The sequence below is a fragment of the Bombus impatiens genome, unplaced genomic scaffold, assembly GCF_000188095.3.
Source record: "Bombus impatiens unplaced genomic scaffold, BIMP_2.2 scf_0171, whole genome shotgun sequence".
Lineage (NCBI taxonomy): Eukaryota > Metazoa > Arthropoda > Insecta > Hymenoptera > Apidae > Bombus > Bombus impatiens.
In genome coordinates this window covers 89163-103067 of record NT_176590.1, presented here as the reverse complement: position 1 = coordinate 103067, position 13905 = coordinate 89163, and the positions used below count along the sequence as shown (strand labels likewise).

General features: G+C 33.9%; 1 protein-coding gene across 5 annotated transcripts in view; it reads left to right on the top strand.

Moving 5' to 3' along the window:
- Window positions 1-13905, top strand: part of LOC100740856 (protein tipE) — a 65362-nt gene that overhangs the window by 31615 nt on the left and 19842 nt on the right. For 3 of the 5 annotated variants that reach the window (XR_004461265.1, XR_004461264.1, XM_033319582.1), the window contains exon 4: window positions 13723-13811. The exons of 1 other annotated variant lie outside the window; for it this stretch is intronic. Coding sequence is in view for 2 of the 4 variants with exons in the window: in XM_033319582.1 (XP_033175473.1) it covers window positions 13723-13765 (43 nt within the window). In the remaining 2 variants the exon portion in view is untranslated. Of the gene's footprint in view, window positions 1-13722; window positions 13900-13905 lie in introns of those variants that run through there. One more of the 5 variants, XM_033319581.1, reaches the window with a different exon arrangement.

Below are 13905 nucleotides of genomic sequence, written 5' to 3'. Positions count from 1 at the left end.
ATCGAAGGCGTTCTTGTAGATTAGTTGCAGCGTAAGTCACATTCGCTTTAGGAATTCGTCAAATCTTCACGACAGTCCCGAGATGTCGCAGACTGTTCTTGCTCCATGAAATTACGATATCATTCACGTTGCTTGACGTGGAAATCTGTCTCGTTCAGAGTTCACAAATAGATTGAAAATCGTTTCTGCCAGTCGTCCCGCGATATTTACGCTGCCTGTAATTTGATTATTATCTTATCGTGTTGCGTTCGTCAAATTGTTAAATATCTGGCTGTATAAATTAATCGGCTGATTTAATCGAATCAGCATTAGCATTGATTTAACCTTTTATACGGTATTGGAAGATAAAAAAAAGATACAGAGATGAAATTGAATCTACCTATTACATTAATGGTTTTTAGTATCGAATTGAGTGAAAGTTAAACGATTTATGTTATTGTTTAAGTAGTAGCATATATCTTTTAGTGGAAGAAACGCAGTAGTTTTTAACGCAAAATTGAATGAAAATTAATCAATTTCAATTGTTGTTTATGTAGGAGTATACATTTACAAATGAAAGAAACAGGTAGTATTATAATACATCCTCATTCCATGAAGATACAATTTAGATTGCGTGTTCTTCGTTTCCACATGCAGCTTTCTCTGGAAAACAAGACATTCTACAATATCTCGCCATGTCGAATCCAAATAGACACACATAGGTAGTACGTGCATATACGCATAGTACGTTTATCGAATGCATACAACGATCACCTACTCCTATAATAGTACGAGCGTTTCTGAATTTTTAATAGTAATTTCAAGTTAAGTGAAACTTTGTTGGATGATTTTATGGAAGATTTCTAAGTTAGAATCTGTAGTAAGAGTTGTTAAAGACGTATTGAGAATTTTCTCTATTTGGAAGAGAATTGATTCAACCGAATAGTTTTTAATAGCAAGAAATTCTTTTGAATTCTTAATGAAATAAGTTTTTAATCTTCAGTTCTTCCTGTCTTGAAGATAATCAGGGGAGCTGATAGTTAAAATCTATCGTGTAAATCATTAAAGAAAAGTTATGAGTTTAAATTGTAGAAGACGAATGTTAAATACTTCCCGCTTGCAACACAATTTCTTTGGTCTAGATTTTAGTAAAAGAGATGTTTTTTTCAACTTTGTGAATCGTAGTACTTTTCAGCATTATCAAATTTGATTAGGACGGTTTCATGGAATCTTTTTATTTTTATTTCTCCGGGATTTCAAGACACATTTTAACAAATAGTTCATTGAACTCCTTCTATATACAAAGGAATTAAGTTAGATCTTTTTCCTTATTTAATCATTAAACATTTGTTCGAAATCTTAATTTAAACTTGACACAGTCAAAGGATCCGATATCATGGAACGTACAAGCTGTGCATAAATATTCAAATGAAAAGACACAATGACACTATGATCCATTACCGTTATAATACTAAATACCACCTGAAGGCAATTCGGAACTTTATCCGAACTTGAAAAGCATGAATGATTTCGACCATGCCAAGAGTTCAGCTTTTAAGTGAATTTTTCATCATACTTCCAGTGACGTTTGTTCGTGTCAGATCTGATATTGTTCCTTGATTCTGTTCTACTCGGAAATCAAATAAAGACATTTAACCGCGTTTCTTGAAATTAATTTTGAATAGTAGCCTAACCTAAATTAATTTTTCATTGTAACATATCAGTATTATCAGATCAAGAGGAAAATTTTCGAAATTCTTACAATTTTAATATCTACAATCTTCTTCGCAAATTCGATCAAGACTTTATAATTATAAAGGTCGACAAAGAAATGAACACATAATTAAAATTTGCAAATTATACGTCATCGCCAATAATTCGATTTACAAATTTAAATAAAAGAAATAAAAAATTGAAGACCTAGAGATAAAGATAAAGATAAAAAAACATTTTCATCTGCTTCGTCAAGAGGAAAATTTTAGGACATACGGAACAGTTTGTCAGTGCAAACATTAATTTAAACTCCATGATCATTTAACATCGAATTCAAATGACACGTGAATCGCTGAATCGAATGGTTCACTCGATCGTTAGTATTTGCAGAATCCGACAATGAGTCAGACAGTTAATGAAGGTTGCAGAGGTCACGAGACGTAATCGACCAAACGACCATTCATTATTCATAGAAAACTTGTTGAAATCGATGTTTCTTTCACGAGCGCGTACCGCTCGTTATCAGGGAGAACAGAAGTCAGGAAAAACGTTGATATCAGTGGCAACGTGAATATACCCGAGGCGAATAAAGAATTAAACGAAAGGCCAGAGTTAGCAACGTTGAAATTATTGATGATCGCGAGACTTTTCTATGCTTCACAGTGGCTTCCTTTGCTTTCCCGAACAGATGTATGTACATACATAGTGTATTTCTGTATATATAGAAATAAGATTATCGTTAGTGGTGAAACCCATACTTACACAGAGTTGCTTTACCTGAAAGCAAAACAAAAAATACTACAACGGAATTTTCTACTTATTGCAACGAAATATTGATTGGTGCCTAGTTTCGTCCATTGAATCTACTTAATTGAACATCAACTCGTATTATATAAGTAAAAAATTATACAATAGTTTTTATCACAAGTCTTCATAAATATATTATATATGTTATATCAAACATTTTTAATTACCAAAGATCGAGTGGCCAGTTAAGTTAGTCAGTTAGTTAAGAGTGGTTAGTTGAACAAACTAGGAGATCAAAATAAATAATGCATCAAAGAACCAAATATAATATACGTGAAATATAATTATTTCAATATTTACCACAGAAAATTTTTATAAAGGTATAATGTGTTTTATAAGAGACTTTTTGAAATTTCATTACTATCTTGTAATGACACGTAACTATCGTATAAGTAGTCAATGTAACAGATGGATGATATTCCTATGCTCGCATCTATTTGACATATGTAGTAACCAGAATTTACCTTGAATATTACCATCGCGCATTACAAATCACCCTATGGCTGCGTAGTTACCATATTCATAGCTCGATATTCCTTTCCCTCGATATTCCTTGTCCCAATTTCAGCGCTGGTAAGTGAATTCGTCAATGACGGGATCAGCTGTGAATCGAGATATGTAACGTTGTTAAATATCGTGTTTGATCATCGGGATGATAGGAGAATGATGTGCAAACATCATATGCATGTTAATCGGTCGACCATTTCGGCATGTTAGCTAAATTTCTCGCGTTAAAGTGATATATTCGATAAAGCCAAGTTAGACCAAAGTCAAAGTTTGTATCAAGTTGCTAGTACAATGGTTTGACGAAGTATTTCGCGTAACACAAACGTGGAATGATACATCGGTTGTTTATTAAGGAACCTGTCGCCTTGAGAAGGTTAGATTCACGAGGGTTGGATAACTGAATCGAGATTCCTGACAGTCGACTCGAATTTTAATGATCTTCGTGTTACACGCGAGATGGTATGTGGGTTAGTGCGGAACGGTTTTAATTACCTTTTGTTGATTCTGTTTGTTTATTCTGTTAGACGAGATTGTAGACGATGGATAGTCAGAATTGTGGTCGATGAAATTTTATGCGAATTCTATGCTTTAGGAGAGAAGGATTTTATTCTTTGTGATATTTTGGTTCGTTGCACATTTCTATAAATTGATGAAAAATTATGTACATATCTCACTGCTTTAAACATTTCGTTGACGTTAATGTATAACATGAGAAACTATCTATCTGGCCAAAAAGTTAATGCTTGTCTATATCTAGAAAATACTAGTATCTGTAGAATATAAGCATGAATTAATAATAATTGTAAATGTGTATCTATAGAATATTTATTATTGCCTACGAATGATGAATTTTTTCATAATTAAATTCAGGGTAAGACGAATAAAGTAAAAATTAAAAACCGAATCTTTTACAATTACGAAGGCGAAAAGGCGGAAGTTCTTATAGATTTCGTTACACTTCGATCAAGAATGATTCATCGTGGAGGTCTTGCGGAAGTAACATACAATTATTATACGCATATTTCATTTCCTCCATGCTGTTGGTTTGTTCAGGAAGTTGCACTTTATACTCGTACGTGAGTTCATGCAATTTTAAGTACATATACGTTGACCTCTACCCATGAACTTTTTACGATTGCTTTATCAGTTCCATCTTATATGTATTTTGCTTTATCCGTGTAAGTATGTATATATACATTATTTTATTTTATTTTCAATATGTATTAGTGCCCGTAGAGATGGTAATAACTGTTTATATAAGTAATAGGTCGTCCCAAAGAAACAAAATATCTAATGCTATCAGTCCCTTTTTCTTCTTTCTTTTTTCTTGGTTACCGCGTATTATTATGATTATTCTGTTCCTCTATTATCCTTTTGGATACTCTTTTCATTTGTCGTGCGAGATAATTCATAGTTTGCGTGTATCAACTGTGGATATAAGATGTTCCACAGTTTTGGTTATTTATCATTGGAAGAATAAAATATGACGTTTCTTTCAAATTTACTACTTTTTGTTAGAAAATTATGCTTGAGTTAGAAAACAAAGTTGATGTTGCATTTGATACTGTTGTCATTGCACTTGTTTACAACTGGTTACCTTTAAACTATAGAATATAAATAAAAATAAGGAATATTAAGAAGAAATTTTAAAGAATTCAAACACAAAAGTATCGCGTGAAATATAAGATAAAAATAAGTTATATTTCTAAGAAGAAATATATTTCACATAGCGTATGTGTTACGTTTATATATTCTATGTATATATTCTAATAACATGTATATATTCTAATAAAATGATCCATACGTTAATTAACACGTAGAAAATTAACAGTTTCAACAATACAAATTTACGATACAAGTCTTACAGTATCAAAAAGTTGCTCCGCCTCTTATCCGTCACGTGTCATAAATCCGGTCGATTCTCCAAAATGCTAACAATGTGAATAAAATAGGTACACTCGTCTAACAAGTCACCCTTCAGTGTATGATTGATCCCCTAAGTGGCATAGATGGAACCTTTTCGTGACCATTACAAATAGCTTGAAACTTATACAGAATATCTTGAAAAAAAAGAAATTGCCACTTAATTCATATTCCTATTAAACCACGCTACAAACCAAAAATTCCAATCTCTGACAAAGTGTTTTTATACCCATTGGCTTTAAATTCATATTGTTATTCGTGTAACGAGATTATTAATTCCCCATTAACCACCATGAACGATTCTGGTTTAACAGTGGTAAGTTTCCGAGTGAAACACAATTCGTGGCGGACGACAGAAATATCTACAACTTGGTTACTCTTGAAAATGGAACATGCTCTTCGTGAAACTCAGTCGACGAAATACCCAAATGAAATTCTGCGGTTTGTTAGTCAGATTAATTGTTCTGCGTCTGTATCGCGTCCGGTGAACATCGAAACGAAGGGTGCATCTCGGTGTATCTCGAGTTCGACAACTATCCGTATATTCGTAATTTAATTACGTCGAGAGCAGATAAACGAATTGTTTATGTTTGTACGCCATTCTTCATCGCAATATTAAGTTTTCTGCGAGTTTGCTAAACGCACGCAGCGTTTCGTGCCACTTGAATTAATTGAATATTTCGCGGTTTAATTGGATTCTTGCTATACGTCCTCTATGTCCAAAGATAAGAGATTTTGTTGCTGCATTACGTTCAAAAATATTTTGATTTAAAGGAAATTTGATATCAAACACTCTTGTAGGATCTTATACTACGATTATTATTATATTATTATACTATTATTATTATACTACGATTATTTTATTTACAACAAATGGATTGTACAGATGTTGATTAAACAGGAAACGATGGTTGTTTAACGTGAACTAATCGCACTAATGTACTATAATTTAGACAACTAAATAATTAATTTGCAACTCTCGTCACCATGGATCCAGCGCTTTGTCTCACGCAGACCACACTCTCTCGACAACGCAGTTCGCATTCTCTGACTTTTCGACTGATACTGACTGTTAATTCGTCTTTCTCCCTTAGCATCCCTTTGTCCTTTTGTCTTAGCCCCACCACGCACGTGTTCTGCAACCGCTCGTAACCAGGGTCACGTAGGCCTTTTCCACGAAACTATTCGATCGAAGGACCGACGACACATTGATGGGTCTGTCGGCACTTCGGCTTTCTCGCGACATCGTTTATGGTTCACCCGATATCTCTTAAGCCTTTTGTCCACGATGCTACACTCTTGATTTTGCTTTTCAAATTAAAAAAATTAAATGGGATTTTAACAGTTTCCTCTTTCTATGAAAGTGTATAATAACCATAGTATTCGGACTAGTCAACGGTCAGCGATAATCGAATCCGGGCAGTATTCTTCTCTCTCTCGAGAGAGAGGACCAAGAAAATTTACAATACGTTGAAATACGTTTTCGATAGTGCGAACAACGGTATTCGCGATTATATTCCACGATCTTCGTCGTTTGTTTCACATTACGACGCCGTTAATTTCCACCGGGCGGCCGGTCGCTAGCGTCGTAAGTCTCCTAGAGATATTTATGTAACGCCAAACTGCTTCCAAGTACCTACATTTCTCACCTACTGTTTTTCGTGATTCATCCGCGAGACAATCTTATCAGTTTCTTTTCGTGCGCACGATGTCACGAAAAATTGTTGTTAACGATGATACGAATAATAACAACTGATAGATTATTGTTTTATTTATAATTGCTTTGAAGGTTTATATATGCAGAGTAGTTTGACACAAGTAGAACGTTTAGCGTTTTTTAATTAAATAAGTAAACAGAGAAATATGTTTAAGATGAGAAATAGGTTGCTTCATGGTGTGAACGATGTGTAAAACTAATTTGTTGAAGTTATTTTGGAAATATGCTGAGGAACTAATGATTATATTTTATAATTTAGTTAGAGAAGTATAAACTATTTCAATTACATCAATATTATAGTAACATATTGTTTGTTTTCATAAGCTTTTTGCTTAGTGTAGTAAGTCTCTATTTTTCCCCAATCAATTAAAAGGAGAACATAGTAATGTTCTATAAATACTGCAGCAACAAAATGAAACTGCATTTTGAAAATTTAGATGTCATTATTAAAATATTACTCGTAACACCTCATTTCCAGCGTGTATTAATATTACATTCTAATTATAATAATCAATGCATCAATTCAATACATTTTGCATCGTAATCATATATCATTTCTATATCCCCAAAAAACATATAAAACAGTAAACGAGTAATAATACAATGTCAACATAACGTATATAAATTAATATCAAGTCAATTGTGCATTAACTAAAAAATCGATTAAAGAATATCGAAGCTAGGGAGACTCAAAGGAAATATATTCTTTTAGATCTTTTTCCTCCTAATCATTTTAAGTTATTACCTCATCTTTCATAACGGAATTTCATCAGCGATCTCAACAGAACGAATGGAATGAAAAGACAGGAAAATCGAGCTGATCTTCGAAACGGCCGTCACGAGGAAAATTACTCTTACCAATGGAATAAACCTCCATTGGCGAATAAAAGATCTCGTCGGTAGTTGTTATTAGCCGAATGTTTCTGGACTATTTCCAACTCGGGATCAGTTTCGTTTGCGAGCCCGGACTTCTTGTTTCATTGGGGACCTGCTATCGGACCGTGACCTCCTCAACAAGTAATTATCTCAACTTTCCACCCCTCGATATCTCCTTCTCTATTCATCACCCTTCAATCGGTTTGGCCTCTACGTGCATCGCATTATTACGGAAAATCCAAGGAAACCGCGGAATGTTCAACAGAATGATATTGCGTGGAAGAATTTAACAAGGCCGATATGTTTCCCAGAACATCTTCTACCTCGCTGACTCCGTCTGAGAGGAAAGGTTAGCTCATTACCGTGGAAAATGGAGATCCTCCGGTAGAATTATTTAATATTTTCCTTTTACTTCCTGCGTCGTTAGCGGAATCTTTTCTAATTTGCAATTAGTTTTATTTGTCTGATATCTCATTGGATATTAAGTACAGGGTTTGGGAACCACCCTGTCATTTGTTATTCCTTTTATATTATAAGAAAATATTGCGCGTTTTATTCATTAGGGTTTTATTAATGTTTCGCTTCGTTGATACTTTAGATGAATACCATTATATTATTCCTTTGAATATATTAATTATATGTACTAACGATATTTATTTTATGTACACATATTTTTATTACCTCGTGTTCTTAAATACCTACAATACAATTTCAAAGATTTTCCATAATTATGAAATGAATCTGTGATATGGTCTTGACGCTTTTAGCTCTCAAAGAACCTTGAATTTCGATGACGTAACTCCCATGATTCTTCCTTCAACTTACCCATTTCAATAACAGAACCTTCGTGGTGCTCATTGAAAGGACTAAACGCTCGTTAGTAGCGAAATTCCAGTATTATTGGAGAAATATACTTGCATTAATTTTGAACATACCCAAGACATCTCCGTTTTATAAAAATACCAAGAGGGCTCTGTCTTTCCTACAAAAAGCGTTTCTTACATTTATTTCCGTATATCTCGACCCACGCTATTATCTAACGTTAAACCCTATTTACCATTCTGAATTATATGATAAGTTATTACAATAAGTTATTATTAATAACAGAGCTATACTGCTCATTCTCTCAGCTACCATACTAAACGATCCTGTTTCGAATAAGAATCTTTATTTACTTATTTACTAGTCGTTCATATCTGTTTCTAAATTACTGTAGTAAATATAAGCTACTGTAAGCATCCCGGAATCATTGAAAGCATTCCGACATTGTCAAGGAAGTCAGACCTTCGAAAATTCATTCAAAGTTACACCGTAGAAGATAAATGAGCCATGATGTTCGAAGCTTGTGTTGGAAGTCGGAACAATTTTGTAGCGAAACACAGTCAAAATTGGCGCACTCTACGAGGAACCATCCTGCTGGTGGAACACAAATAAGGGACGTACAATTCTGAAATGGAATACCCGCTGAGAAAGTATACGCGTTTGTTTAGCAGAGCATAAAATAATTTGTATCCGAGTAAGGGCTGAGGGCAGGTTACGTCTGACAAACAACCGAATTATTGTCAAAAAATAATAAAATAAGATACATTAGTACCTTTTTAATTTTCTTTAAGAGTATGGCTTTTAATTTGAAATTTTGATCACGTTATATTTTTATATTTCTCTTTCCATAGATATTTAATTTTTCTATTAGATATTCATTATCAGTGTCTATTTTTCATATCCTGATTTAATCTTTTAATAATGTTACTGATATTCTGTAATATCTATTCTCTCTGGTTTCTCCAAACTCTAAGTTAAGCTTAAACTTAAACTTAAATTAAGGAATGTTAAGTGTATGAAATTCTATTACAACTCACGATCTAGAATGCCAGCCATCTCCTCTCTTCACTTCAATTTCATTCACCTACTTGCGAAAAATTAAATCGAGTTTAAATGTATCGTTTCCGTCTCCATTTTCTCAAATTGGGTCAAATCTACGAATTCTGAACAAATAGTTCATGAAAAGGGGAAGAAAAGATTCTAATTTATCGTGTTCCACGTAGCGTACTAACACGAGGGTGAATTTAAACGTGAATTCCAGTCAGCATGTTCGCGAAAACATCAGAAACGTTCATAAGTGAGGTAAATTGCCGGTGTTGAGCGAGGTTTAAGCTTCTACGAGGAATACAACTTAATTGCAGCTTCTTAAAAGCATCGTTTACCAAGATATTCGTGTTCACCCACGACAGAAGAAAAAGAAAGGAACACGTACGTTCTTCCAGATGGTTCTAATTCCCCTCATCAAACTGGCAACGTAAGCATTTCAACACAATCCTTAAACGTTCTAAAACCTACTTTCGGTAGTCTAAGCTTGATGCTGTTCGTAAAACAGTTCGTAAAAATATCCAACGTAAGAAACGAATTTTAATATCAGCGTAATTGTCATTCGTACGAACTGTTCCTGATTTTAACGAAGGTTGAAACTGAACATATTCTGTATGGTTATGTTATGGTGATTAACTTTAGTGTTTTGCAATTGTTTGAGACTAATTTGTGTAGTGCATTATTTTGGAAATGATTTAAAAACCGGCGATTTGGTATTTGTAATACCAAAAATAAGTTTAATATGTAGATAAGTATATTTGAGATTATAAATTAATGTTATTTTTAAATGATGCTGTATATAATATTTGTTAATCTGCAATATTTAACAAATTTTTAATGCTTTATTATTCATACTGTTTTAGTTTTAAATAGTTCGTGTAGTGAAAATCATATTGAATAGGATACTTTTAGTTTCAATAGATAACACAAATCGATTGTATTTTAAACTATTTCAATATCGTATCGGGAAACTTAGAAAAATATTGAATATCGAATAAAAATACTGATATTAACCGCATTGTCTGAGATCCATATGTTAGCCATAAAATTATATTAGTAATGTTGATGTCTTATTTCGTTCATTTTATCGTTTTTTACCAATATCCACAGAATTACCAATGTATTAATATAATTTTTTCAATTGATCTGGGATATGTCACAATCATTATTCGGTATAATTATTTGAAATGACGAAAATGGTAGCATGTCATCGCAACATTACCAATATAAATCTTCTTCGTTTGACTTTGAAAACACCAGATGAATTACGCGAATAAATGAACGCAAAACATGACTTTCGAAAACAGAAACTAAAAGTCAAATACGAGCTACGTAAACAAACTAGCGTACTTAACTTCAGACGATATTGCTATCTATGAAAAAACAAAACAGCACTTTTCGTTTAGACGTCGAACGAAAAATAAGTAGTACGAACAAATTTTTCTTCCATCAGACTCCATAAGCAAATCTTTGAAACTTCAAAGATCAACAAATTTTTATTCAAACAAACAATAAATTACTCTCTTCCGTAGCGGAAAGAAGGCTGGTTAAACATTGAAAGATCGGGACAGAATTTCTCGCTCTAATCAGATACGGAACGAAAAGTAAGTAGTACGAACAAGAAATTCATCGGACTCCAAATTTCATAGATCAAGAAATTTTTACTCGAAACTTCCAATAATAAATAAAATTCTTCGAATGACCAAACAAGCAGTAAATTACTTTTTTTTCGTGACGCAAAGGAGGCTGGTCAAAGACCAAAAGAAGTCTTTTCAGGCCTTAAGCGTATTAGGGGATAGCGAACGTCTCGCCAAAGAGGCGTATAAAAAATGTCTTCGAAGCTGGAAATCGGATTTTCTAAAGGTCACAAGATCAAAGTGGCGGGCTTCGTGTGCTTTCGTCGTATGCCAGCCACGAAATTTTCCAGCTGGACTTTTATCGAATTTCGTCGGTACCGTGACCGGTCTTACAACGGGAAAAGTTATCAGCAAAAAGGAAACGGGAGTCCTTTACGTAGAGGTATCTGCCGTGATTTTGAACATCCTCCAGGACCATCGTGCATACGTGCCCCCACACATGCGCGTACAGTTTTTTGTGTGCAAGGCACACGTAATGGCGATATGATGTTTTAAGGGATATAGGTCAAGGATTGGTCGGATCCTTCATGCGAAGGCTCCGAGTCGGTTGTTCTATATCGAAAGTTAACCTAAATTTTCACCAGGTCTCCCGTCTTTTGTCCACCATAGAAATCCTGCTTATAAACGAAAAGCTTATTTCCAGGTCTTAGTCGCTAATCCACTTTTTCAAACGGGACAGATTATGATTCACCCAGTTTCGCGTTACGTTCGAACTTATTACGGATTCAACTACTTTACGATGTAACGAGGGTAGAAACAACGATACCGAACGATGAAATAGATTTTGTACATAATTTCTTTTTTTATTTTAGGTTCTGTAAAATGTTTATTTCCGAGATTTGTCTCTTGTTCTATTATTTGTTTAAATCTCTTTCTATTCCGTTAGTTATGCTTTGAATTTAAATAAAATGGGAAGGAATTCTACAATATAATATACCTATATACAATCGTCCTAATATAGTGTTATAGGGAACTAGATGCCCTGATCACGAAAATGAATAAAAGTAGAATATTTAGTTAGGTGAAGAGTAGAATTTTATTAACGTAATGACTACTTCAAATAAAGGTCAGATCTGTTATCGAGTAATCTTCATATTTCCTTGCCAGAAAGTGATCAGGTAACATAAATAACAAAGAACTACCACTTTTCATGAATAACTGAAACAATCATGTTTTAAAAATAAAGTTTTATTCGTGTTCAAAGAACGATAAAAGAATACTAAAATTAATTCTTAGTTTGATCAAAATTGAACGGGCGAATTTCTTTGTTCCGTGTTCTGAAATTTTAATACGCAGAAAGCATTTTGCCTCTCTTCGTTTCGGTGTATCGATTGAACGTCTTTTCTATTTCCATCGTCGAAGAACAGAGAAGGTTGTATTTATCGATAAGCGAATTAATTTACATAATGTCGACCTTCAGGTTCTCAAGATACACAGCTTCGTTTCTGCATGAAAGAATTCGACGTAATCGTCGCGTGCCCTGCAATTTGCGGACCCATTCTGTGAATTCCTCCCTGTTTATTACTAGAATTTGTTTGGGATGATAACAATCTATAGGTTTTAAGCTCGTAACTTGGAACTTTCAATGTTTGTTTATTCAACAATCATGACTCTGATGATGTATCAACATTTTCTTGTCCTCGTCCTTCATTGGCCGTTGAATACACATATGTGTGGATTTATATTAAATAAATTTTTGAATAATTACATTTCTATATTTAAATTTTCGTGGTATACAAATTATTCAAAATTGTTAGGCAATTATTAATTTCAGTTGGAGATAAAAATATTCGAACATGCTATATAAATAAAATAAATATAAATAAGATCTAAGCTTAATAAAATGTTCAATGCAGCTATGATTTTTTTGCTCTGTATTTTAAATAAACGTAGTATTAAAAAAATGCATTGTATTATATTATCACATAGCTTTCACAAGGCAAAAATGCAATAACTTTTTACTCATTAAATATCCTCCTTCGTGCGATAAATAAAAAAATAGAAAAGCTTCGTTTCTTACACAACTCCTTCATAACAAGGATCTGTCTTTCCATTCGTTTGCTCTCTTCTCATTAAATCGATAATTCAAATTAATTAAATTATACCGCGATTAAAAAGCTGCGATAAACTGAGATAAAACAAAATTAGTTCACGATTCGCATTCCAATAACGTTCGCCCTCATTTATCATTGAGACGGAAGTGAAATCGCGGCCAGTCTATCAAAAGAAAAAAAGCGTCAACCATTATTTCACCGGCTTTCCAATCGATCAGATTCCGACGGCGCATGCATCGATGGCTCGCTATCGTCGGTTTAACACGCGATTAAAAATCGTTATCCAGCATATGAATTAATTTACATAACGCAGCGCCCCGATTTGGCGACGTTTCGGAATAAATTTACAAAGCTATATGAAATTATGTAAATATCTGAGCAATTCCATTCCTTCTACCGACGGAAATAGTGTTTGTTTCGAGCTCTCTCCCTCTTTCCTCTTTTTTCGACAACTTTTCTCTCACTCCTACCCCCTTTTTCCCTGTCTTTCTCTCTATCTATCACGCTGTGCCGCTCTTTCTCTTCCTTTTCTCTATTCTTTTCACTGTTTCTCTGCAATTCTTCGCCCTTTCTTCTATCAATCTCGAACCGCGAATAACAATATCGGAGCCACAACTACATTGTTGCTAATGTTTCTTTTCAGAATCGAGTTATGTAAATTCTGCAACATACATATCGGCCGTTAGAACCGTCACTGTTAATATACTCGGTGTGAGTATACACCAGCTTGGTGTGAGTATCGCCGTTTTGTGATTTCGTTTTGTCTCGTCTATCAAGCGAACATGATGTTGCGTATGTTACGTTTTAAACGAGCGTCGTCGTGCGC